The following is a 27926-nucleotide window of genomic DNA, read 5'->3' as shown; positions in this document are numbered from 1 at the left end:
TGATGCGCGAAACAGACCTCTAACACTGAAGAAGATCCTACACGGTTTTATTGAACGATAGAACTAACATACATATTTAACTGTGGGTCAACACTATACTGAACTGACTGGAGACCTAGTACTAGTCTGACCAGACTTACTAGCTACCGCATGGTGGTTGAACTGTGCTGGCTCGTGGACTCTGACTGTCTCAGTGGCTGGGTCCAGAAAGAGTGGGAAACCTAGGGCCCTCTGGCTTTATAGTGGTGGTGTCCTGTCTGGTGATTGGCTGCATAGTGTTGTGTGCTTACTGGTCATCCTGTGTGTCGATCACTGCCTATCTGCACTTCATTATATACATGCGTGGATATTATGACAAGCCCAACTGCCAGACACGCACAGCAACATGTTTGTGCCGCTGAACCAAGCTACTGCGGTCTTTTCTGTCGCTTTCAGTATCCCAGACCTATCATGCTTATTCATTTTTTCCCTCCAACCCACTCTCCCACTCCCGGAACACACAATGAGGATGTGTGTCTCTCTTACTGTGGGGCTTGAGAAACATTCTGCCTTTCGTTAATAAATCCTTTCGTTACTACAGGAAGCCTCCAGAGGAAGGCAGTTAAGAATAACGGCACAGAACACAATAGGATGGATGGGTCTAGCCCTTCGGCTCCAGAGTCCACACCACATCACGTGAGCATGATTGGGTTTCCAGGGGCTGAAAGTCGACTAAAAGATTCAAGGATTGCTTCACCCACCAAAAAGCATCTTCTTGAGGCTCCTTCCATTGCCACCATTGATGTTCCTTTAGTAATTGCTGTAATGGTCTCCATATTGTGGCTAAATTCGAACTCAATCTTCTGTAATAATTTACCCTGCCAGGGAAGGATTTGAGCTCACTTAATTCTTGGGTGTTGGGACTTCATGGACAGCCTTGATTTTCTCCTCAAGGGGGTGAAACCCTGTTGCATCTACTCTGAATCTAAAGGTGTTACTTATGAATCCTGGAACATACATGTTTGAGACGGACACCTGCATCTCAAAACCTTCTTAACCCCATGTAGGCAGGATTCTCCGTTGCCCGACGGCGATATCGTAATTGGCGATCGTGCGGAGAATCCCTGTTTACGACCGAATCAAGGTCGGCACCTGTTTTCGGGGCTATGCCCCCTACAAAACGGCGTCATCAAGGAGTACGCCACTGGGACCGCCTCGGCCCGTTACCTGAAGGCCCTCCCCCGATGGGCCGAGTTCCCAACGGCGCGGTTCACTTGTACACTCAGTTTTCATAAACCTGGCGTGGCGGCTGCGGACTGTGTCCAGCGGCGCCATAGTTGGGGGCACTTCAGAGAGGACTGGGGGGACTGGCCCGGGGGTGTCCAGGGGGGCACTATCTGGCAGATTGGGTATGCACCCGGCAATTCCCTGGCCGTATATTTTGTGAGCCATGTGTTTATGTGGAGCGGCTGCTAGCCCCTCACTGGTTGGAGGGTCGGTGCTGGGCCCGTACCGATTATTTTGTTGTAAAACTAATACACTTCCTCTGGACATAGCCTCAAAATCGGAGAATCCAGTCCTTGCCCTTCAGGATGATGGCGGTGACCAAACCGTTGTCAAGGTAGACCATCACCGTGGGGATTCCTTGGAGGTTTCCCATCATATGCTGGAAAATAGTGCAGGGTGCTACGATACCAAATGGCAACCGCGTGTACTGGGATTCTTTGACCAATTCTAATTGAAGGTATACATGGCTGAGATCTAATTTAGAGTACGTGAGGCCTCCCGCTAGCTTGCCGTAGAGGTTCCCAATCTGGGGGATAGGGTACCTATCCACTTGGGCAGCCTGATTTATGGTTACCTTGCGTCCCCGCAGATTCTTTTGGAACGATCTGGCTTGTGAGCAGGCACTATGGGGACTACCCACTCTGAGAACCGAACTGGCCTGATTATTCCCAGTTCTTCTAATCTCTTCGAAGGTCAGCTTCAACCTTCTGATGCATGCCATAGGGGCCAGGTCTGGCCCTAAAGAACCTGGGAGTTAAATTGGATTGACGTAGATTGTGGCTTTGATGCCTTTAATCCAGCTTAGTTCATATCTTCGCAGGACATGTTGAAGACGTCATGTGAGTGTCCCTTTAAGAACGGTTTGGTCTTACCACATGACTTGTAGCACGGCTTTAGTGATGTTATTTGTGGGTGGAGCTGGTCTGTGGCTGTCAGGTGAGAGGGGGTTAAGGTTTTTGGGTTTCGGTTTGTTGCTTTGGACTGCAGAAGAGAAGCAGTGTTTCCCTATTTTCATTTTAAAAGCTATTCAAGAGTATTGAACACACATTGGGTGTGGCAAACTGCCTTGGTAACTTTAAAGATCGAGTTGCTTTCCGGAAGGAGTTTTGAATTTGCTGGTTGGAGGCTGGACCAGAATCTCAGGAAAAGGACCAGTCCCATTCAAGTGAGATTACAGTGTGTTAGGCCAGGTCCTTGAAAGGGGTTTTGGTTTATTGGATTTTGTATTGAATTGGAACAGCTACTAAGGGGGATTCAGTAAGGGTTATATACATAGATTACTATAGCTGTTGTGTTTTCTTCATGTTTGTAATTGATCACAATTTCTTGCTGTGTTTTATATATGTTGGGCGCCATTCTCTGCTCCCGTGTTGTTTCAGAGAATCGCCTGGGGCGCCATTTTTACCTGCGACGCCGGTCCGACGCCCTCCCGCGATTCACCCCAGCGGCGAGAACGGCCCCGTCGAGATCTGCGCGGCGCAGGCCAGAGAATCGCCCGGGACCCCCAAAATGGCGATTCTCCGCTCTCCCGATATTTTCTGGCCCGGATGGGCTAAGCGGCCTGCCCAAAACGACGGCTTCATGCCGGCGCCATCCACACCTGGTCGCTGCTGGCGTGAACACCGCAGGAACGCTGGAGGGGGCAGCCTGTGGGGGGGGCGAGGGGGGTTCCTGCACTGGGGGGGTACTCAAAATGGGTCTGGCCCGCGATCGATGCCCACCGATCGGCCTCTCTGAAGGAGGACCTCCTTTCCTCCGTTGACCCGCAAGATCGATCCGCCATCATCTTGTGGGGAGGACGTCAACCGCGCATGCGCGGGTTGGTGCCGGTTATCCCGCGCTTGCGCGGTTGACGTCATTTACGCGGCGCCGCTTTTACGCGGCGCCAAGGCCTGGCGCGCGTAAATGACGCGGCACCGCTCCTAGCCCCCCGGGGGAGTGTGAATCGGGGTCTGGGAACGGTCTCCGACGCTGGAGTAAAACACTCCGGTTTTCAATCCGGCGTCGGCACTTAGTCTCCAGATCGGAGAATCGCGCCCGTTAACTACATTCTTATAATAAACTTTGTTTTGATAAAAGTGCCTTGGAAGTCTGATGAATAATACCTGAAACGAAGTCTCTTGTGCTCATCCTAGCCAAATTCAACATAAAAGTTATAAGTCAGGTGAACTTCATAATACACTTTGGAGTTTCTAAGCCCTGGCCCATAACAAAGGACATAGTTGGAAATTATAAACATTTCCAGCCAATTAAGCTTGATTTGCTGTAAGATGGGATTTGGTAAGTATGACGGTCAGATGTTGCTTGACTATTTTGTGGGACAGCTGTACCATCTCTTCAATGGCTTTATTAATGCCTGGCTACCATATATAGCCGTGTGCCAGAATCTTCATCTTTGTTTGCCCTGGTTGGTCATTATGCAGCTCCTGTAAGAGAGGTTCCCTGGCTGGTGGCGGAATAACGGCTTATGAGCCCCACAAAATCACACCATCCTCACAGATCAGTTCAGCTTGGTGGGTTACATAGCATCTCGAGTGTTCGGATTTCCCATTGTGCCACCCGGTCTGTATCATCCTCTTTACCTTTGATGATATGGGATCCCTTTGGCTCCAGTTACGAATGGGCCAGTGACACTGGCAAGGTGTCTGAAATTCAAAGCCAATATGATCTCCTGTGGTACTGGTGGTGGTACACTTTTCAGCAGGGAAGTTGGCTCAATGCATCTGTATTGGCAATCTGTGTGCCTGGCAGGTGCTGGAAGATATAACTGTAGGCCACCAGCAGCAAGGCCCAATGTTACACCCTAGCCGAAGCTCTTGGTGGTATTGGTTTGCCCTACCTCAAAAGGCCCAGTAGTGGCTTATGATGAGTAACTATATCAAATTTCCATTTGTACACTTATTGGTTGACTCTCTTCACATCCACAATGGCTGTGAAACCCTTATTATTGATTTGAGTATAGTTCTGTTCTGCTTCTGAAAGGGTCCTCAAGGCAAAGGCAATGAGGTGCTTGGAACCATCTCCATCTTTTGGAATGATACTGCCCCTATAATGTAAAGGGATGCATTACCACACATCCTCATGTGTGTGTTTCTGGGTGTGGGAGGGTGGATTGGAGGGTAAAACAATGAATAAGCACATAGATCCCCAGATAGCACTCTTCAGTAGCTTGGTTCAGAGGTGAAACAGTTGAGGAACAGTGGAGAACCTTCCAAGCGATTTTTCACCGTGCTCAGCAAAGGTTTATACCAACAAAAAGGAAGGACGGTAGAAAGTGGGAAAATCGACCGTGGATATCTAAGGAAATAAGGGAGTGTATCAAATTGAAGGAAAAAGCATACAAAGTAGCAAAGATTAGTGGGAGACTAGAGGACTGGGAAAACTTTAGGGGGCAACAGAAAGCTACTAAAAAAGCTATAAAGAGTAAGATAGATTATGAGAGTAAACTTGCTCAGAATATAAAAACATAGTAAAAGTTTCTACAAATATATAAAACAAAAAAGAGTGGCAAAGGTAAATATTGGTTCTTTAGAGGATGAGAAGGGAGATTTAATAATGGGAGATGAGGAAATGGCTGAGGAACTGAACAGGCTTTTTGGGTCAGTCTTCACAGTGGAAGACACAAATAACATGCCAGTGACTGATGGAAATGAGGCTATGACAGGTGAGGGCCTTAAGACGATTGTTATCACCAAGGAGGTAGTGATGGGCAAGCTAATGGGGCTAAAGGTAGACAAGTCTCCTGGCCCTGATGGAATGCATCCCAGAGTGCTAAGAGAGATGGCTAGGGAAATTGCAAATGCACTGGTGATAATTTAACAAAATTCACTGGACTCTGGGGTGGTCCCGGCGGATTGGAAATTAGCAAACGTTGCACCACTGTTTAAAAAAGGAGGTAGGCAGAAAGCGGGTAATTATAGGCCAGTGAGCTTAACTTCGGTAGTAGGGAAGATGCTGGAATCTATCATCAAGGAAGAAATAGCGAGGCATCTGGATGGAAATTGTCCCATTGGGCAGACGCAGCATGGGTTCATAAAGGGCAGGTCGTGCCTAACTAATTTAGTGGAATTTTTTGAGGACATTACCAGTGCGGTAGATAACGGGGAGCCAATGGATGTGGTATATCTGGATTTCCAGAAAGCCTTTGACAAGGTGCCACACAAAAGGTTGCTGCATAAGATAAAGATGCATGGCATTAAGGGAAAAGTAGTAGCATGGATAGAGCATTGGTTAATTAATAGAAAGCAAAGAGTGGGGATTAATGGGTGTTTCTCTGGTTGGCAATCAGTAGCTAGTGGTGTCCCTCAGGGATCAGTGTTGGGCCCACAACTGTTCACAATTTACATAGATGATTTGGAGTTGGGGACCAAGGGCAATGTGTCCAAGTTTGCAGACAACACTAAGATAAGTGGTAAAGCAAAAAGTGCAGAGGATACTGGAAGTCTGCAGAGGGATTTGGATAGGCTAAGTGAATGGGCTAGGGTCTGGCAGATGGAATACAATGTTGACAAATGTGAGGTTATCCATTTTGGTAGGAATAACAGCAAAAGGGATTATTATTTAAATGATAAAATATTAAAACATGCTGCTGTGCAGAGAGACCTGGGTGTGCTAGTGCATGAGTTGCAAAAAGTTGGTTTATAGGTGCAACAGGTGATTAAGAAGGCAAATGGAATTTTGTCCTTCATTGCTAGAGGGAGGGAGTTTAAGACTAGGGAGGTTATGCTGCAATTGTATAAGGTGTTAGTGAGGCCACACCTGGAGTATTGTGTTCAGTGTTGGTCTCCTTACTTGGGAAAGGATGTACTGACACTGGAGAGTGTGCAGAGGAGATTCACTAGGTTAATCCCAGAGCTGAAGGGGTTGGATTACAAGGAGAGGTTGAGTAGACTGGGACTGTACTTGTTGGAATTTAGAAGGATGAGGGGGGGATCTTATAGAAACATATAAAATTATGAAGTGAATAGATAGGATAGATGCGGGCAGGTTGTTTCCATTGGCGGGTGAAAGCAGAACTAGGGGGCATAGCCTCAAAATAAGGGGAAGTAGATTTAGCACTGAGTTTAGGAGGAACTTCTTCACCCAAAGGGTTGTGAATCTATGGAATTCCTTGCTCAGTGAAGCAGTAGAGGCTCCTTCATTAAATGTTTTTAAGATAAAGATAGATAGTTTTTTGAAGAATAAAGGGATTAAGGGTTATGGTGTTCGGGCCGGAAAGTGGAGCTGAGTCCACAAAAGATCAGCCATGATCTCATTGAATGGTGGAGCAGGCTCGAGAGGCCAGATGACCTATTCCTGCTTCTAGTTCTTATGTTCTTATGTACATACATGTTGCTGTGAATGCCAGGCAATTCGGCTGACACTTGTCACTAGAATTAACAACTGTTAAAATTACAGATGCAAACACCAACACAAGTCAGCACGGATACTTGCTGCTACTGAGGATCTTGATAGCAGCAGCTTTTTCGGTAGATCAGTGAACAGATTCATAAAAGAAAGACATGGGAAAGTGATGTTCTTGGCCTCGGTAGACAGGAGTCTGAAACAGTCGAGTTGCAGAAGATCTGCAGACTGTTTCTTCCATCTCTATCATGATGCCCATAATCATGAAGTAACCCCACACCTCAGCCGATGTTTCATTGATGTTATAATGAACGTTTCAAAATTAATTTAAGCCAAAAAGTCCATAAGCAAAACTTTTTTAATAAATGGAGCTGAAGTACGAGGCACATCAGATTTGACAGCAGTGATCTTTTACACAGGTTGCTTTTATTATATGCACGTGCTTCTTCTGTTTGCTTTATAAAATAAATACTTTGAACTTGTCTTTGATTAATCTAATGATTTGCAAACAGCAGAAGTGGATTTATGCATATATTTAGATAAATTTGGTCTGAACATTTGTACAATAAGTCTTAAAACCATGTCATTTATTGTGATTTATTGAAGGTAAAAAAGACTAGTTTAAAAATAAATATTAAAATGCTGCTATCATAGCTAGACATGGCCAATTCTATTATCAAATGTAAGTATTTAATTTATAAAGCGCTTATAATATTGGTAACAAATTGGACTGCTTGATGAATGCTCTTTGTTCTCTTTGTTGTCAATTTGTCATTGAGATTTTATGTATGAAAAATGCTTATTAATTCCATGTTTTTTCCAGTTATGCTTGTGCTATATGATAACAAAATACTGGCATGGAACATATTTTCCCACCAGCAGTTCGCAGTAATTGCTTTTTGATGCTTTGTTAAAAATCAAAGATTCTAACCCAGATTTTTCCCAATCTCAGCCACTATCTCTGGAATGCTTTTCTCAATGCTAATATCAATGAAATTCTCAGTCCCCTCTGGTGCTTCCAGAGTGTCAAATTGAGACTGTAACAAAGAAGGTGACATGTAATGTCCTTTTCTACTCTCTAACCTCTTGGTAATCAATTCTATGGAGCCATGAAGAAACACAAACAAGATCTCCTTGTTGCAGCCAAGTTGTGATTGTTCCTGATTCTGTTCTGAATCTGTGTTGACAGTACTCTGCTCACAAGTCAGGATTCTTCGATACATTCTCTTCAGAGAAGAGCATGCCAGGATCATATTTGCTCCAAATGATTTTTCCCTATGGTTGAACAAAAAAATTAAAACAATTATACTTGAAAAATATGGTAGCATAATCGTTCATATATTTAGTGAAAAATTTCTTACACATTAACAAATAAAATCTATCTTTATTCTAGCTTCCCTGTGTATTACAAAATTACTGTACATGAGTACCAAAATTACAATTTTCTGATCCGGTTTAACAAAAAAACTAACTAAATTTACTCCAAAAGTTCAGTTCCAAAATACGGCTTAAATGTAACATAAAAACAAGTTGAAATTGGCCAAAAGCTATATTAATCGAGCAACCATCAAGGTATGGAGCAAATAAGTAAAAGCATTTGGCAACAGGATGAGGGTCTTGTGACCAAAATAAAAAGCGGGAAGTAGAAAAGAAAGTAGCAGCGATTGTATGGACTGCTCTCCAATGGGGAGACCAAATGCAAATGCGACAATCATTTTGCAGAATGTCGCTGTTCAGCCTACAAGCATGTCAATGAGCTTCTGGCCACCTCTCATTTTAATTTTTCACCATATTCTCATGCTGATTTCTCTGTCCTTGGCCTCTTGAGCTGTTCCAACAAAGCTCAATGCAAGCTCAAGGAACTGCACCTCTTCTATCAATTAGGCACTCTGTAATCTTCCAGACGCAACAGGAACTGAACAATTTAAAATGGTAATCTTGCCTCCCATTTTGTTTCCTTTTTCTTTGCAGGTTTTTGTTTTACACTCCAGTTTTTCTTGTTTTTACTTTCAGACAGCAACTGTTCATTCTGCCATTCCGACCTCAACCCCTCTTTAAAAAAAAAAACTTACTCCGTTATTGCTTCCTTTGGCTCAGCACCACTAACTTGGCCATTTAATCTCTTCTTGGTTCTTTTTCCACCCCCACAAACAACCCTCCCCTCACCTCCCCACCCTTTCTCGTGCTTAAAAGTTATATTTCTAACTTTTCTCAGCTCTGATGAAAGGTTATTGATCTGAAACATTAACTCCGTTTATCCCTCCACAATTGCGGCCTGACCTGCTGAGTATTTCCAGAATTTTCTACTTTTCAACCAGCCTGCCAGCTGGTTATGTGTTGGGTGGGAAACAACTCGGGAAAATTTAAACGATGTTCTGCAGCTAATTTCTGCAGGGTACTCAGAAACCGGAAATAAGGGTTTGTTATTTGAAATCCAATCCCATGAAATTATCAGGGCAATGGTGTGAAAAAATAAAAAGTGTGGCTTCAAGAACCATGATAACTGTCAAATGCATTTTCTAAACCTGTTTCTTTAAAACATATTGTTGGGCGATATGTGGCACAGTAGTTGGCACTGTTGCTTGCGGCGTTGAGGACCCGGGTTCGAAACCCGACCCTGGGTCACTCTCTGTGTGGAGTTTACACATTCTCCTCTTGTCTGCGTGGGTTTCGCCCCCACAACCCAAAGATGTGCAGGTTAGGTGGATTGGCTATGCTAAATTGCCCCTTAATTGGAAATAAAATAGTGGGTACTCTAAATTTATTTTAAAAACAAAGCAGGATTTAGATTGTTTGGAGACTTGGGTGGCAAGATGGCAGATGGAGTTTAATCCAGACAAATGTGAGGTGATGCATTTTGGAAGGTCTAATATAGGTAGGGAATATGCAGTGAATGGTAGAACCCTCAAGAGTATTGACAGTCAGAGAGATCTTGGTGTACAGGTCCACAGGTCACTGAAAGGGGCAACATAGGTGGAGAAGATAGTCCAGAAGGCATACGGCATGCTTGCCTTCAGTGGCCTGGGCATGGAGTATAAAAATTGGCAAGTCATGTTGCAGCTGCATAGAACCTTAGTTAGGCCACACATGGAGTATAGTGTTCAATTCTGGTCGCCACACAACCAGAAGGATGTGGAGGCTTTAGAGAGGGTGCAGAAGAGATTCACCAGGAATGTTCCCTGGTATGGAGGGCATTACCTAGGAGGAGAGGTTGAATAAACTTGGTTTGTTCTCACTGGAACGAAGGAGGTTGAGGGGCAACCTGATCGAGGTCTACAAAGTTATGAGCGGCATTGAGTGGATAGTCAGAGACTTTTTCCCAGGGTAGAGGGGTCAATTACTAGGGGGCATAGGTTTAAGGTGTGAGGGGCAAGGTTTAGAGGAGATGTACGAGGCAAGTTTTTTTACACAGATGGTAGTGGGTGCCTGGAACTCGCTACTGGAGGAGGTAGTGGAAGCAGGGACGATAGTGATGTTTAAGGGGCATCCTGACAAATACATGAATAGGATGGGAATAGAGGGATATGGATCCCAGAAGTGCAGAAGATTTAATTTAGACAGGCAGCATGGTCGGCGCAGGGTTGGAGGGCTGAAGGGTCTGTTTCTGTGCTGTACATTTCTTTGTTCTGACACATTGTTAATTCCAATGCATCAAAGGAAGAAATTTTACATACAAAAACTGTTTTCAATCAGTAGATTTCGACTGCATTGAAACTCAAATATACTTATTGAACAGCTGATTGTGATTCGCTGAAATCTGGTCCTTATGAATAGTAAAACCCAAATAGTTAACAGACTAAAACCAACATTATTACTTACTGACATTGCACATCTGATCTGATGTGTATGCTGAAATTGTACTTTTAAAAATAAATAAACAATAATCTTTATTATTGTCACAAGTCGGCTTACATTACACTGCAATTAAGTTACTGTGTAAAGCCCCTAGTCACCACATTTGGGCGCCTGTTCGAGTAGACAGAGGGAGAATTCAGAACGTCCAAATTACCGAACAGCATGTCTTTTGGGAATTGTGGGAGGAAACCGGAGCACCCGGAGGAAACCCATGCAGACACGGGGAGAACGTGCAGACTCTGCACAGACAGTGACCCAAGCGGGAATTGACACTGGGACCCTGGTGCTGTGAAGCAACAGTGCTAACCACTGTGCTAGAAATGTATGCTTTAGTTCCATTACCACAGTTGATAACATTCATATCATGGTGATTGATAAAAGATGCATTTAATTTCAGTTTACCTCATTACTATTTCTTGCAAAGTGCACAACCAAGGGAGTCTGTCCTATGAGCAACAGAAAGAAATGTCTTCAGAAACTGGAAGGAGGATAAATGTCATCTTTGTATAATCGTTTATTTCTCTAACCTACTCCTTTAAAAAAAAATGTTATTTTCTCTCTTTAGGTTTTCATGCAGTGTCCCCCACAAACGGCGTCAATCCAGGTTCTTTTCCATAGACGTCATGCCCAGTCCCCGAAAGACCCTCTGTCCCAACCGTTTCCTTTGGACACCTCTGCCACCATCCCGGACCTGTTTCGTGAGTTATTTTCGAGGCCTTCCAGTGACCAGGCGACAGGGGCGGAGCAGGCATCTGCACCACCACCTCCCGCTGGCATTGGGCCCCGGGAGGAGCCTGAGGAGCTCCCGCCTGTCGCTGATCCCGGTGGCGGGATCAAGGCAGCCCCTGGGTTGGATGGTGGGCCCGTGTCACACGCCGCACTCAGTGTGGTGGAGGATTCGGGCCCGGAGGGCGACTGTCAGAAGGCTGTCAGCCGCCCAGTGTCGGGAGCGCAGGATGCACGAGATGCTCTGTCGCGGGGTGCGGGACTCACTCGTGCCTGAAACTGTGTCGCCCCTCACCCCCTCTGGGGGACTCCCAGAATCTGGCACATCATAATTGAAGGTTCTTTTATTTTTCTGCCTCCTAGATAGTTCAGGCAATATCCTTTTGGGCCCCCTCTCCGTTAACACCACGACTCCCGCCCTCCTTTCCCCTCTCTCCCCACTCCCCCCTCCCCACTCTTCCCCCCCCCCCCCCCCACTTCCCCCCTCCTCCTTTCCCCTCCCTCCCCACTCCCCCCTCCCCACTCTTTCCCCCCCCCCCCCTCCCCCCCCCCCCCACCCTCCTTTCTCTTCTGTTGGTACAGAGGCGATGATATCTGGTCTCTCCAGCGCAAAGTTTAGTGATCGTACCATTTGTTTTTTGTAGAAATGTGTTGTGAACTGTTTTAATAATCAGAGTATCCACCCCCCCCCCCCTCCCCGTACATTGGTACTGAGGAGAGGGTACCCTGTTTCTCCAACACAAAATGAGTGTTTGTACCATTTGGCCTTGTATATATTTTTTACTGTTTTAATAAAAAGATATGCCCGAGTTTAAAATTGAATAATATTCAGGAGACATGGGCCTCCTATAATGTCACCCTAATTGACTGCTAGCAGGTGCCCCGAGCCTCCCAGATAAACTCATTCTTGAAATCTTCCCACCACTCCGCAGTGCACGGTTTTCCTCTGCCAGCCAGCTGAGATTTTCAACACCCAGGAACTCAGCACTGTGCCACAATTATGACACCACTCAAGAAAAGGCTTATAAATAAATAAAAACCTTGTTACATTTCCTGATCGGCTCCAGCTATTTATATTAATTATTGATCCTGCACAAAGTGGGCATTCTAATATTTCACTGCAGCAAAGCTTTTATATCCAGCGCATTAGAGAAGTCAGTGAAACATTATTTCCAATTCTGTTTCACCAAAAAAGTTATTTATAATCATGACATTTGAATTGGGGGAGGGAGGGTGGTTACTTATCAGATTTCTGTTATTTTATGTATTAATTTACTAACTAATTTATCTTTAATGTATAATAAAACAATTTTCTTTAATTACACTAATTTTTTTTGAGTATCTATCACAGTTAGGAGAAGGTTCCTTGGGCATGCCAGGATTGACTGCGCTCTCCATGCAATACTAACAGAGAGGATCCCCTTGTATGAAAACCAATGTTTTAATGAGGTTAAACACAACAATATCAAATTAACACAAGATTTCCCCTGATTTACAATTTCCAATGCAAGTTTATATTGGATGTTAGGAACCTTTGGAGGTTGGGTGATATGTGAAAATCCTAAAAATTTAAAACTTGATCCAAATCTTCTCATTTTTGGTTTTAGCAGAGGCAACTCTGGCTGCAGGCAACTGATCCAGGAGGAACAGAAATGCTTCCTTCCAGTCCACCAAGTTTGCCTGCTTCCTTACCTACCATCAGACCATTCCCTCTACTTAGGGTTGCCTTTCACCTGGGTAATCAGAGAGCACCACCATTCCGACCCTAACACTAACCCAGCTTCAAGCCCCCAGTTACTCTTAGCCTTTGGCCTCTTCTGGAGATGCCCTGTCCACAGGGCTCAAGCCTGTCAATCGTCTCCCAAAACTGGCCTCAGTCAAGATCAGGGCCATTCTGTGTTGTGTGCAAAAATATAATCTTTGTTTTGATAAATGCATTTCGAGATTTAGAGTTTCACTGTAGGACAGACAGGAATCTCTTGCTCATTTGACAAGACATGGACAAAATGTATCAGTAGTAAACAGTTGTGCAGTGAGTTTGCACTCAGACTTTCAAGTCTTAAACTTAAAAGCTGGAAATGGGTAAAGGGGAAGAACCTGGAACCAAACTAAAATCCCATCAAAAAACAAGCAGCAACTTATTAATGCAGCTTCTTGGGAAACCTTTTGGCAAAATATAGGAAATAATTACATATTATATAAACATATTTATAAATATGGTTTCATTTTGTCAAGATAGAAACATAACACTGCATTTAGTAAAGTGTAAAATAGTGATTGGATAAGGGTAGTTTAAATGAATATACCTCATCATCTAGTGGTATTCCTTTCACCATCTTTTCTTTGTTTTCTTTGGGATGGTAGTCATCGGCATCATAGAATTTCCATCCCAACTATTAAAATTTAAAAGAAAACTTCAGGATACTCATTGTTATTTTATTTTCAACCTTGCAAGATACTGTGATAACCTAGCAAGGCCTAGAATTCGCCCGATTAAATTGGATATCCTAAATTAAAGAGTTGGGCATTTTAAAATCATACTGCAGTCAAACCTCAGGCAGGCTGTTGGAATTCAGACTTGACCAAAGTCAAACACAGAACCAACAGACTGCCAGAATATGTCTGGACCTGTCCCATCAATCACCCATCAAGGAGATCATTGTACCCTATTGATATGCACAGGTCTATTGTCAGTCGCCCAGATCGAGCCAGACTTTCTGCCACCCAGAGTTTCTACTGTCATCTTATATGGGAACAGGTTTTGTGCAGCTCACACCATCAGAGCTGGGACACCTGGGGTGGGCTCAGGTGGCCTGTCAAATGGTCATCAACTGGACCTCTGGCTGCTGAGACCCCCTCCTGAGGTATCATTGGCAGAAAGCCAGAGGAAATGGCATAAGGGCATGAAGGGAGGTGGATAAAAACAGGCACTACGGACCCCTCGAAAGCGAAGAATCAGTGTGCGAGGTGACCTTGACCAGATCAGACCAGAAGGAGGGGACTGCCAACAAGAACAACTTTCGTGAAGACGGGCCAGAGGAATTCCAGTGATCAGATCCATAGCCTATCAAGCCATCTTTACAGGCAGTTTACACTGATTTTGAGTACCTCTAGTATTTTGTGAGTAATATAATAATCTTTATTGTCACAAGTAGGCTTACATTAACGGTGCTACCCACTGTGCTACCATGCTGCCCCATATACGGGTTAATTGTGTGAATAAATATTGTTGAATTTTGAACTTGACTTTGTGGTTTATTTCCTCGTTAAAGTTTTCACCTAAGGTGTCTTTATTAAGTAAACTGGTCGAAAGTACCTGAGGTTTTACAGGTAGTATAGTTCAGCTTTCCATGAACAACGTCAATATTCCACTTCATCTGATAACAAAAGCTTAAGCAGTGGCAGAAAAGTCGCCTGGGCTTGTTTATTCTCTGCTACGTAACTGTAGAGATCAGTAAAACTCAATATCCACGGGAAATAAGAATTTTGGTCTCAAGATTGGAACCTGAATTTGGGAACTTAACATGATTACCCACTTTTCCCATTATTGTTAACATTCTGACTTTGAATATGCAAATATGGTAAGTAGTATAACAAATTTCAAACTTCAGAACAAATTATTGTCGAAATCTGAATGGACACATAATTTTTCTATTAATCAGAAACTCTAGTGGAACACTAGGGGCGGGATTCTCTCAGCCCGGGGCCGAGCCGGAGAATCCCCGTGACCAGCGCAAATAGTGCCACGCCGCTGGCACTCTCTGCATTGGCGCCAGCATGGGTGGCACGGTGCCAGTTGGGGGACCCGAGATGGACCGAGCGGCCGTCATAAATAAAGAGTCCCGTCTGCGCCGTTCACACCTGCTCTCAGCCGGCGGGACCTCAGCGTGGAAGGGTCCGGGGAGCGGCCTGTGGGGGGGGGTTCCGACTCCATGGGGGGGGCCTCCACTGCACATGCGCGGATCCCGCGGCGCCCAGTTCATGCCAGGATTAGCAGCTGGAGCGGCGTGCATCGCTCCAATGCCGTGCTGGCCCCCTGTAGGGGCCTGAATTGCTGATCCTGAGGGCGTGTTTACGCCGTCAAGAAACGCGACGCCGTTTCCGACGGTGTCAACACTTAGCCTCAAGATCACAGAATCCCGCCCTAGATTTGGCTATGAAATGATCTGTTTAGCCTGTTGGTATTTTATATTAGTCTAAATGTTGCCAAAATGCAAATTGAAGTGTAACTGCATTTTAATTTTCAGGCCATGCAGGTGATGCATTTACTTTTAAGTACAAGTTAGTCAAGTAGGCTAACAACCTGCCCACATAAAAAGGGTGTTCATTATGGAAAAAATTCAATGTATGATCTATTGGATATAGAAGCAGTGGAACAAATGCTGTAAAACACAGATGAAGAGAGAAGACATATCAAAGACAAAGCATCCTGAATTGGACAGAGGATATCTAGATTTACTGAGCAAAAGTGTGAACTGGACACCAGGGGCAGGATTCTCCGATCCCCCACCGGGTTGGAGAATCGCCAGAGGGGGGGGCCGTGTGAATCCCGCCCCGCTGCTGGTTTTTGGGCGGGGGCAGGGATCGCGCCGGTCAGGGGCCATTGGCAGCGCCCCCCCCACCCCGGCAATTCTCCGGGCCCCGATGGGCCGAGTGGCAGCCGGTTTTCGGCCAGTCCCGCTGGCGTGAAATGGGCATGGTCCACCGGGCGGGACCTGGCTTGTCGGCTGTTGAGCAGGGTCCTCAGGGGGGTGCGGGGGGATCTGGGGCCCCCACGGTGGACTGGCCCGCGATCGGGGCCCACTGATCTGCAGGCGGGCCTGTGCCATGGGGGCACTCTTTCCCTCTGTGCCGGCCTCTGTAAGGCTGCGCCATGGAGAAGAAACCTCCTGCGCATCCGCCAAAACACGGCGGCAGTCCTGCGCATGCGCCAGCCGGCGGCAGCCGTTCGCCGCCGGTTGGCGTGGTGCCAACCCCTCCAGCGCCGGCCTAACCCCCGGAAGTGTGGAGGATTCTGCAACTTCCGGGCGGCCTGACGCCGGAGTGGTTCGCGCCGCTCTTGGTGCCGGTACAGGCCGTCTTGTCAATTGCAGGAGAATCCCGCCCCACATGTTTGGAAAACTGAAGGGGTGCCTCCAGATAATTGATTTCTGCACAGGACTGGTAAATGCCTGCCATGGGTAAGGGGAGAAAAATATTAAGGGCAGAATTTACATGCACTGCCACAAGGGAAGTGGTTAGCACTGCTGCCTCACAGCGCCAGGGACCTGGGTTCAGTCCCAGCCTTGGGTGACTGTGTGGAGTTTGCACGTTCTCCCCATGTCTGTGTGGGTTTCCTCCGGGTGCTCCCACCGTCCAAAGATGTGCAGGTTAGGTGATTCGCAATGTTAAATTGCCCCTTAGTATCCAAGGATGTGCAGGTTAGGTGATTGGCAATGTTAAATTGCCCCTTAGTGTCCAAAGATGTGCAGGTTAGGTTAGGCGAGGTTGTACGGCGGCAGTTGGCGTGGCGCCAAGCCCTTCCGCGCCAGCTGGCGCGACGCCAACCCCGCCGGCACCGGCCTAGCCCCTGAAGTTGCGGAGGATTCACGTCACTCCTCGCCGCCTGTACGGATCGCCCCGCTGGGTAGGGGAGAATTCCGCCTTCAATGTTTCTATGGATACAGTTACAGCAATATACGACATGATAAGCCCGTAAATCACTTCCAACCACGTGGATGGACACCACATGCTGATGACTTTGAAGGTTACAGTGGTCTTCAACTTCTACACCTCCGGTTCCTTTCGGCGCCAAGTGGGGAATCTATGCAGCATCACACTGCAGACAGATGCACAGCATCAGCTGCACACCACTGTGTCAAGCTGGTGATTGATGCCATCTTTGGTCGCTAAGGTTTGCCTGCGTGGGCCCCAAAGTTCGGCCGGTTGGTAAAAGTGGGTCCCGGGAAAAAATGTTTGAAAAACACTGTAGGTAGGAATATGTACAGAGTTAAGACCCATTAGAAATCAGGAACTAGCAATACAAATTAGAATGGAGGCACATTATTAATGAAACTTGACTTGAGCCAGGAATGAACATTTTCAGATCGGGAAGTTAGTGACAAGAAGACATTAACTTAAAATTGTTAAAAGGAAAGTGAGGAGGGAAGTTCGGAGAAATTTCTTTGCACAGAGGTTTGTTGGCGCATGGAATGCTGTGCGACAGAGAATTGTTGCTTTCGAGATCAATGTTTTTACGGGAAATCTACAGGAGAGAGTGGGGAAGTGGAATTCATGTTGGACTGCTCTGGTGGAGAGCCAACAAAGAGCTAAACATTCTCCTGAGTTGTAAAGCTCTAACGTACAAGGTGGAAAAATCTGGGAATTAAATGTTTCTTCCTATAAAATTATCAGCAGTGGAAGATAAGGGAAATAAAGTGGAAGGATAGCTTTACGAAATAAGGACACAACTATAGCCATAGAATTTGTTTATTAGCAGAAAACATTAAAAGGGCAGAATGGAAATTTATTGTCCCTCTGCCACCTTCTCCGTAGACATGTATCAACTTAAGTTCTACAATCACCTTTGTAAAGGTAAAAAGGGAGTCTGCATAGTCTTGGATGACCATGGACTGCTTTCCCCTTTGAAGGGGAGAGCTGACTGGAGGTGATTTAACCTGAGGATCACCGTACCTCGGGCAAAGGGCAAGGTTGAGAAGACAAGGCCTCATGAATAACCTCAGCCAGTACGGGAATTGAACCCGCGGCTGTTGGCTTCGCTCTGCATCACAAACCAGCTGTCCAGCTAACTGAACTAAACCAGCCCGGGCCAAGTGGGGCCATTTCTCAACCACAAGAGCAAGATATTGAATACTGCACCATATCTCAAAAGTCTATTTTAACAATTTCTTAGGATAATAAGGAAAGGGTCATCTGATGGCTCTAGCCTTCGACCCCATTTCAGCAATTGGGCTATTGCAGCTCTTCCTATTCATATGCTGCAAATATATCATTCTTTGGGCCTTCCACCTTCAAGACTCATTACAATCTATTTTACTTTTTAAAAAAATATATATTTTATTGAAATTTTTTTCCCTGAGCAACATTTTTCCCGCTTACAAAACAAGCAAAACGATAACAGTAACAAAACAGAAATTTTTGAACTTTTTAACAATAGTAATAATAGTAGTAATAATATACAAGTAACAAAACCTCGTACTCTATTGCCCTATACTCAACTGCCTCCCCCCCCCCCCCCCCTCCCCCCTGGGTTGCTGCTGCTGGTCATCCGTCTTCCCTCTAACGTTCCCCTAGGTAGTCGAGAAATGGCTGCCACCGCCTGGTGAACCCTTGAGCCGATCCTCTCAGGGCAAACTTTATCTGCTCCAGTTTAATAAACCCCGCCATATCGTTTACCCAGGCCTCCAGTCCGGGGGGTTTCGCCTCCTTCCACATGAGTAGGATCCTGCGCCGGGCTACGAGGGACGCAAAGGCCACGACATCGGCCTCTTTCGCCTCCTGCACTCCCGGCTCTTCCGCAACTCCAAATAGAGCTAACCCCAGCCTGGTTTGACCTGGGCCTTCACCACCTGCGAAATCACTCCCGTCACTCCCTTCCAATACCCTTCCAGTGCCGGGCACGCCCAAAACATATGTGCATGGTTTGCCGGGCTCCCGCCACACCTCCCACATTTGTCCTCCACTCCAAAGAACCTGCTCAATCTTGCCCCCGTTATGTGTGCTCTATGTAGCACCTTAAATTGAATCAGGCTAAGCCTGGCACATGAGGAAGAGGAATTTACCCTGCTTAGGGCATCAGCCCACATACCCTCCTCTATCTCCTCCCCTAATTCTTCTTCCCACTTTCTTTTTAGTTCGCCCACCGACTCCTCCCCCTCTTCCCTCATCTCTCTATAAATCTCTGACACCTTGCCCTCTCCGACCCACACCCCTGAAAGCACCCTGTCCTGTATCCCCTGTGTCGGGAGCCGCGGAAATTCCCTCACCTGTTGTCTAGTAAACGCCCTCACCTGCATATATCTCAAGAAATTCCCCTGGGGTAACTTATACTTTTCCTCCAGTGCTCCCAAGCTCGCAAAAGTCCCATCTATGAATAAATCTCCCACCTTCCTAATTCCCAACTGGTACCAGCTCTGAAATCCTCCATCCATTCTTCCTGGGGCGAACCTATGGTTGTTCCTGATAGGGGACCCCACCAGGGCTCCCTGCACCCCTCTCTGTCGCCTCCACTGTCCCCATATGTTCAGTGTCGCCGCCACCACCGGGTTCGTGGTGTACTTTTTCGGTGAGAACGGTAGCGGTGTCGTCACCAGCGCCTCTAGACTCGTCCCTTTACAGGACCTTCTCTCCAGCCTTTTCCACGCCGCTCCCTCACCCTCCATCATCGATCTACGTATCATTGCCACATTGGCGGCCCAATAATAATCTCCCAAGTTCGGTAGTGCCAGTCCTCCTCTGTCCCTACTGCGCTGCAGGAACCCCCTCCTTACTCTCGGAACTTTCCCTGCCCACACAAAGCTCGTAATGCTCCTATCTATTTTATTAAAAAAGGTCCTGGTGATTAAAATAGGGAGAAATTGAAATACAAATAAGAACCTCGGGAGGACCATCATCTTAATTGCCTGCACCCTGCCCGCCAGCGATAAAGGCTGCATGTCCCACCTCCTAAAGTCCTCCTCCATTTGTTCTACCAGCCGTGTCAGATTAAGTCTGTGCAAGGTTCCCCAGCTCCTAGCGATCTGAATCCCCAAGTATCGGAAGTTTCTTTCCACTTTCCTTAGCGGTAAGCCTTCTATCTCTCTACTCTGGTCCCCTGGATGTATCACATATAATTCACTCTTCCCCATGTTTAACCTATACCCCGAAAATTCCCCGAACCTCCTCAAGATTCACATAACCTCTATCATCCCCCCCGCTGGGCCCGACACGTATAGCAATAGGTCATCTGCGTATAACGAGACTCGGTGTTCTTCTCCCCCTCTAGTCACCCCTCTCCATTTCCTGGAGTCTCTCAGCGCCATGGCCAGAGGTTCAATTGCCAGCGCAAACAACAATGGAGACAGCGGGCATCCCTGTCTTGTTCCCCTATATAATCGGAAATACTCCGATCTATGTCGACCTGTAACTACGCTTGCCGTTGGTGCCCCATAAAGTAGTCTAACCCAGCGAATAAATCCGTTCCCAAACCCAAACCTCCTTAACACTTCCCATAAATACTCCCACTCCACCCTATCAAATGCCTTCTCTGTGTCCATTGCCGCCACTATCTCTGCCTCCCCCTCCACTGAGGGCATCATTATCACCCCTAATAGCCGTCGCACGTTAACATTCAATTATCTCCCTTTTACGAACCCTGTCTGGTCTTCGTGCACCACCCCTGGGACACAGTCCTCTATCCTCGATGCCAGCACCTTTGCTAGCAGTTTGGCGTCCATGTTCAATAGTGAAATAGGTCTATAGGACCCACACTGCATCGGATCTTTGTCCCTCTTCAAAATTAGCGATATCGTCGCCTCCGACATTGTCGGGGGTAGTGTCCCACCTTCCCTGGCCTAATTGAACGTCCTCGCCAACTACGGGGCCAACAAGTCCACATATAACAATCAACTGCTCATTGACTTTAGTCAAAGTTGAACTAAGGCAAAAGCTTTTGGATAAATTAAATGAAAAATGTTATCTATTTCCAAATAATTGTCATACAGGTACCTTATTTGCAAGACATGAACCCACAGCAGTCCTAGGAGAGAGAATATAATGATGAAGTAAGTCTATTGTTCCAAGTTATCAAAGGTATATTAGTCTACATATGACTGAATCTTTATAACACCTTTTAAATGAGCATGTTTGAGGCACACAGCATTACAACAGACATGCCCAACAATCACTCCATAATCATAGAATTTTACAGTGCAGAAGGACGCCATTCGGCCCATCGATTCTGCACTGGCCCTTGCAAAGAGCATCCTAGCCAAGCCCACACCTCCACCCTATCTCCATAACCCAGTAACACCACCTAACCTTTTTGGACACTAAGGGCAATTTAGCGTGGCCAATCCATCTAACCTGCACATCTTTGGACTGTGGGAGGAAATTGATCACCCGGAGGAAACCCACGCATACATGGGGATAACATGCAGACTCCTCAGACAGTGACCCAAGCCGGGAATCGAACCTGGGAACCTGGTGTTGTGAAGCAAAAGTGCTAACCACTGTGCTATTGTGCCGTCTGTAAGTTTGTCAAAAATGAATGCTTGCTCACCAAACTGGCACCTGGTCAAGCAATGTCTTGATTTTTAAATTATCATTCCTCCATTGCTTCACCTCTCCCTTTCTGTACAATCTCCTCCAGTACTACAACCCTCCAAGGAACCTGCACTCCCCCAATTCTGACCTCTCATGCATCCTCAATTTTAATCACTTCACCATTGGTGCCGTGCCTTCAGTTGCCTTGGCCTGAAGCTAGGACATCATTTGTCTCACAACATCGCTTTCCACCTTTAAAATACTGCTTAAAAACATACTCCTTTGAACAAGTCTTTAGCCATATGACCTAATATTTACTTACACAGTTCGTTGAAATACTATTTTTTAATGCTCCTGTGAAACACCTTTGATGCTTTACTTGGCACTTTAGAATTAGAAGTTGTTCCTATAGAATGATCCCAGCCCAGCTCATATCAAAACTCCAAAACCTAGCACTTGGCTCCTCCTTCTGCAACTGGATCCTTTATATCCTGACCCCATAGACCACAATCAGTGAGAATAAACAATGACACTTCCTCCACGATAGTCCTCAATACCAGGGCCCCGCAAAGCTCCATACTTATCCCCCCACTATACTCTCTATACACACACGATGGCATGGCAACATTTGGCTCCCACTCCATCTACAAGTTTGTTCTTGACACGACCATAACGGGTCGGATCTTAAACAATGAGTCAGAGTACAGGAAGGAGATATTGAACCTAGTGGCATGGTGCAATGACAACAATCTCTCCCTTAACGTCAGCAAAACTAGGGAGCTCGTCATTGACTTCAGGAAGCGGAGTATCGTACACACCTGTCTGCATCAATGGTGCCGAGGTGGAGATGGTTGACAGCTTCACATTCCTAGATATGCACATCACCAACAATCTGTCCTAGTTCATCCATGTTTGACATGTCCACTTTAACTCTTACCAATTTTGACAGATGCACCATAGAAAGCATCCTATCTGGCTGCATCACAGCCTGGTATGGCACTGCTCAGCCCAAGATTGTAAGAAACTAGAGAAAGTCAGGAACACAGCCCAGTCATCACACAAACCCGCCTCCCATCCACTGACTCTGTCTACACCTCCCGCTGCCTTGGGAAAGCGGGTAGCATGATCAAAGAACCCCTCCCACCTGGGATATTCTCTCTTCCAACCTCTTCCATCAGACAGGAGATACAAAAGTCTGAGAACACACACCAACAGATTCAAAAACAGCTTCTTCCCCGCTGTTACCAGACTCCTGAATGACCCTCTATGGATTGAATGGATCTCTCCAAATATCTTCTCTACAGAGCAGCACACATTCCGTATGCTTCACCCGATGTCTATGTATTTACATTGCGTATTTATTGTATGTCCTATGCTTTTTCATGTATGGAACGATCTGCCTGGACTGTACACAGAACATTACCTTTCACAGTACCTCAGTACCCGTGACAATAAATCAAAATTTCTGCGTAATTTGGCCAACACAATGCGTAATTTCCCCCAAAAAGTATTTTTTTAAATGTCACTAACATAAAGAGCATTGGAAACCAACTTTCCAACCATTCAAATTACTGTGCCAAAAATCTATCCCTTTTAAGTGCGTTCCACTCACAGGTGAACAATTTCTAATGTTCTTTTTATCCCACCAGTGCATTCTAGTTTTATTTAGTTTGGTCAAAATTTGACATTCAATTGTGGAGCTTTGAGCTAAAATATTGTTCTTTTCCACGAGGAACTCGGGATTATAGAGGACAGGTGTAGTGATGATAAATTACCAACGTGTCATTCAGTCCGTTCATGAAAGGGAGAACCAGCTCCTGTGACCTTGTGGAGCTGCCGGCGTTGGACTGGGGTGAGCACAGTAAGAAGTCTTACAACACCAGGTTAAAGTCCAACAGGTTTGTTTCGATGTCACTAGCTTTCGGAGCGCTGCTCCTTCCTCAGGTGAATGAAGAGGTATGTTCCAGAAACATATATATAGATAGATTCAAAGATGCCAGACAATGCTTGGAATGCGAGCATTAGCAGGTGATTAAATCTTTACAGATCCAGAGATGGGGTAACCCCCAGGTTAAAGAGGTGTGAATTGTCTCAAGACAGGACAGTTGGTAGGATTTCGCAGGCCAGATGGTGGGGGTTGAATGTAATGCAACATGAATCCCAGGTCCCGGTTGAGGCTGCACTCATGTGTGCGGAACTTGGCTATAAGCTTCTGCTCGGTGGTTCTGCGTTGTTGCGCGGCCGCCTTGGAGAACGCTTACCCGGAGATCAGAGGCTGAGCTGGGTAGGGGCTTTAAATATTTCCCTGTGAATTTAAAGAGCTCTGATCAATTCTAAACCAAGAACTGCTAATAATTTCTGACGTTGATTTTGGGTGTTATTTTAAGTTGCTGTAGACTGTTAAACCTTACAGTAATGCACAGGTTTCTGTACCACAGCGACAACCTCTCAGTAAGCAGCAATCCCCATACTGGGAGATCGATTTCTGCAGGCGGCTCGTGCAGCGCCGGGCCCCGGGCCACAGCGGCTCGTGCAGCGCCGGCCCCGGGCCACAGCGGCTCGTGCAGGGCCGGCCCCGGGCCACAGCGGTTCGTGCAGGGCCGGCCCCGGGCCACAGCGGCTCGTGCAGCGCCGGCCCCGGGCCACAGCGGCTCGTGCAGCGCCGGCCCCGGGCCACAGCGGTTCGTGCAGCGCCGGGCCCCGGGCCACAGCGGCTCGTGCAGGGCCGGCCCCGGGCCACAGCGGTTCGTGCAGGGCCGGCCCCGGGCCACAGCGGCTCGTGCAGCGCCGGCCCCGGGCCACAGCGGCTCGTGCAGCGCCGGCCCCGGGCCACAGCGGTTCGTGCAGCGCCGGGCCCCGGGCCACAGCGGCTCGTGCAGCGCCGGCCCCGGGCCACAGCGGCTCGTGCAGGGCCGGCCCCGGGCCACAGCGGTTCGTGCAGCGCCGGGCCCCGGGCCACAGCGGCTCGTGCAGGGCCGGCCCCGGGCCACAGCGGCTCGTGCAGCGCCGGCCCCGGGCCACAGCGGCTCGTGCAGGGCCGGCCCCGGGCCACAGCGGCTCGTGCAGCGCCGGCCCCGGGCCACAGCGGCTCGTGCAGGGCCGGCCCCGGGCCACAGCGGCTCGTGCAGCGCCGGCCCCGGGCCACAGCGGCTCGTGCAGCGCCGGCCCCGGGCCACAGCGGCTCGTGCAGGGCCGGCCCCGGGCCACAGCGGCTCGTGCAGGGCCGGCCCCGGGCCACAGCGGTTCGTGCAGGGCCGGCCCCGGGCCACAGGGGTTTTTGCCCACAGACTGACAGTAATAGGGGAACAGGCCGGGACTCACTTTCCACAGCCGCTGACCCCCATCAGGATGAGGATCATCTCGCGGCTCCCTGCTCCAAACTCCTGGCTGAATTCCAGGGGCAGCAGCCTCTTGTCAGCACTCCCACCGTGACAAACTTTTATCAACACGTAAACTATTGCAGCATGCCGCCAAGATTTCCCATGACCGGTAATATTAAATACCAGCTCAATCAGTACATTTACATTCTGTCTGGTTAATGCATAACAACCAGCCGAGTTTCGATGCTCACGTCAATTGAAGTGTCTACGTCCACCCATAAGTTTATGGGACGCAGAGGAGCAATAAAATGACAGCAATACACACCTGCAACCTACCATTTGGTGGAGCAATCCCTTCACCACCCAGTTTTATTCATTTTTGATTTATGGACATAATCTCTAGAAATATTTTAGCCAAAATAATGTTTTGTCTAGTATCCTCACAGGACAACTGAACAGTGATGGGTTGAGGTTCAAGCCTGGTTCTGTTCAGTTTCTGATCCAAGTCATAGATGTTTGCAGCATGGAAACAGGCCCTTTGGCCCTGCTTGTCCATGCCACCCAGTTTATATCACTAAGCTAGTCCTGCTTGCCTGCATTTGGCCCATATCCCTCTATACCCACCCTGCCCATGTAACTATCTAACTGAAATGAAATGAAAATCGCTTATTGTCACAAGTAGGCTTCAAATGAAGTTACTGTGAAAAGCCCCTAGTCGCCACATTCCGGCGCCTGTTCGGGGAGGCTGGTATGGGAAATGAACCCGCGCTCTATCACTGCCTCTGGCAGTTCGTTCCAGATGCTCACCGCCCTCTTGTGTGAAGAAATTTCCCCTCTGGCCTCTTTTGTATCTCTCCCCTCTCACCTTAAACCAATCTTGGTGTCATCTGCAAACTTACTAATGTGGTAGTATGTATTAGGGGTCATGTGGGACTGGAAGCCCTAATGTCATTGGCTGACAGATCCCGGGTCCTGGTTGGCCGTTGACCTCTAGCTCCGCCCTGAAGGCGGAGTATAAGAAGCCGGAGTCCTCCCCCGCAGGCCATTCTACTATCGAGCTGCGGTGGAACAGACACGCTTAATAAAGCCTCATCGACTTCACTCTATTCGTCTCACGGAGTCTTTGTGCGCTACAATTTATTAAGCGTGTCTAAAAAGGACTATGGAGCTCAGGATCATCCCGGAATGCCTGAGGATCAGCCCCCACGCAGTGAACGCGGCAGCAGCCTTCAAGCACTGGCAGACTTGTTTCGAGGCCTACCTCATAATCCAGGCCAGCAATAGTCCCTGGAGAGCACAGGTGGTAGTAGTGAAGACAGGGGAGAAACAAAGGATGGTCATAGACTATAGCCAGACCATCAACAGGTACACACAACTAGACGCGTACCCTCTCCCCCGCATATCCGACATGGTCAATCGGATTGCCCAATATAAAGTCTTCTCCACCGTGGACCTCAAGTCCGCCTACCATCAGCTCCCCATCCGCCCAAGTGACCGCAAGTACACAGCCTTCGAGGCAGACGGGCGATTATACCATTTCCTAAGGGTCCCATTTGGCGTCACAAATGGGGTCTCGGTCTTCCAACAGGAGATGGACCGAATGGTTGATCAACATGGGTTGCGGGCCACGTTCCCGTATCTCGACAATGTAACCATCTGCGGCCACGATCAGCAGGACCACGACGCCAACCTCCAGAAATTCCTCCAGACCGCCAAAGCCTTGAACCTCACGTACAACGAGGACAAGTGCGTTTTTAGCACCAACCGGCTAGCCATTCTGGGCTACGTAGTGCGCAATGGGATAATAGACCCCGAACGTATACGCGCCCTCATGGAATTTCCCCTCCCGCACTGCCCAAAAGCCCTGAAACGCTGCCTGTGGTTTTTTTCATACTACGCCCAGTGGGTCCCCCAGTACGCAGACAAGGCCCGCCCCCTAATACAGACCACGACCTTCCCTCTGTCGACAGAGGCTTGCCAGGCCTTCAGCCGCATCAAAGCGGATATCGCAAAGGCCACGATGCGAGCCATCGATGAGTCCCTCCCCTTCCAGGTCGAGAGCGACGCCTCCGACTTAGCTCTAGCGGCCACCCTTAACCAAGCGGGCAGACCCGTGGCCTTTTTCTCCCGGACTCTCCACGTCTCAGAAATCCGCCACTCCTCAGTGGAAAAGGAAGCCCAAGCCATAGTGGAAGCTGTGCGACATTGGAGGCATTACCTGGCCGGCAGGAGATTCACTCTCCTCACCGACCAACGGTCGGTAGCCTTCATGTTCGATAATGCACTGCGGGGCAAAATCAAAAACGACAAGATCTTAAGGTGGAGGATCGAGCTCTCCACCTTCAACTACGAGATTTTGTATCGTCCCGGAAAGCTGAACGAGCCGTCCGATGCCCTATCCCGCGGCACATGTGCCAACGCACAAATTAACCGCCTCCAAACCCTCCACGAGGACCTCTGCCACCCGGGGGTCACTCGGTTTTTCCACTTTATCAAGTCCCGCAATCTCCCATACTCTTTAGAGGAGGTCCGTACAGTCACAAGGGACTGCCACATCTGCGCGGAATGCAAACCGCATTTTTTCAGGCCGGATGGTGCGCACCTGATTAAGGCTTCCCGCCCCTTTGAACGCCTTAGTCTCGATTTCAAAGGGCCCCTCCCCTCCACCGACCGCAACACATACTTTCTTAATGTGGTGGACGAATACTCCCGCTTCCCATTCGCCATTCCCTGCTCTGACATGACCGCGGCCACAGTCATTAAAGCCCTGAACACCATCTTCACACTGTTCGGTTGCCCCGCATACGTCCACAGCGACAGGGGGTCCTCTTTCATGAGTGACGAGCTGCGCCAGTTCCTGCTCAGCAAGGGCATAGCCTCAAGCAGGATGACCAGCTACAACCCCCGGGGGAACGGGCAAGTAGAGAGGGAGAACGGCACGGTCTGGAAGACCGTCCTACTGGCCCTACGGTCCAGGGACCTCCCAGTTTCACGGTGGCAGGAGGTCCTCCCGGACGCTCTCCACTTCATCCGGTCGCAATTATGTACGAGCACTAATCAAACGCCTCATGAGCGTCTCCTTGTCTTCCCTAGGAGGTCCTCCTCTGGAACGTCGCTGCCGACCTGGCTGGCGGCCCCAGGACCCATCTTGCTCCAAAAGCATGTGCGGGCACA

At 47.8% G+C, this 27926-nt stretch overlaps 1 protein-coding gene across 5 annotated transcripts; it reads right to left on the bottom strand.

The window, feature by feature from the left end:
- Positions 1 to 6949: 6949 nt before the first annotated feature.
- Positions 6950 to 25022, bottom strand: LOC140429536 (probable gluconokinase). Of its 5 annotated transcripts, none has more exons than XM_072516660.1 (5): positions 25004 to 25021; positions 20896 to 20926; positions 13497 to 13583; positions 10867 to 10910; positions 6950 to 7884 (listed from the first exon to the last, which is right to left on the bottom strand). In XM_072516660.1, exons 3-5 carry the CDS (start codon positions 13524 to 13526, stop codon positions 7536 to 7538), a joined length of 423 nt encoding a protein of 140 aa, XP_072372761.1. In that variant the 5' UTR covers positions 13527 to 13583; positions 20896 to 20926; positions 25004 to 25021; the 3' UTR covers positions 6950 to 7535. The 5 variants fall into 5 exon arrangements, with proteins under 5 accessions (XP_072372761.1, XP_072372759.1, XP_072372760.1 ...); XM_072516658.1 differs by lacking the exon at positions 25004 to 25021 and adding an exon at positions 24754 to 24944; XM_072516659.1 differs by lacking the exon at positions 25004 to 25021 and adding an exon at positions 23208 to 23615.
- Positions 25023 to 27926: the final 2904 nt, after the last annotated feature.

The sequence above is a fragment of the Scyliorhinus torazame genome, chromosome 9 (genome assembly GCF_047496885.1).
Source record: "Scyliorhinus torazame isolate Kashiwa2021f chromosome 9, sScyTor2.1, whole genome shotgun sequence".
NCBI lineage: Eukaryota > Metazoa > Chordata > Chondrichthyes > Carcharhiniformes > Scyliorhinidae > Scyliorhinus > Scyliorhinus torazame.
This window is presented reverse-complemented; position numbering and strand designations above follow the sequence as displayed.

Excerpts from the sequence above, each read along its gene's own strand:
- LOC140429536 (XM_072516658.1), bottom strand. The coding sequence starts at position 24,791 with ATGATCCTCATCCTGATGGGGGTCAGCGGCTGTGGAAA. Across the intron at positions 20,927-24,753 it reads GGGGTCAGCGGCTGTGGAAA|GACTGCTGTGGGTTCATGTC; the intron begins GTGAGTCCCGGC and ends TCTCTCTCCTAG. Across the intron at positions 10,911-13,496 it reads GAATACCACTAGATGATGAG|GACAGACTCCCTTGGTTGTG; the intron begins GTATATTCATTT and ends TGTTGCTCATAG.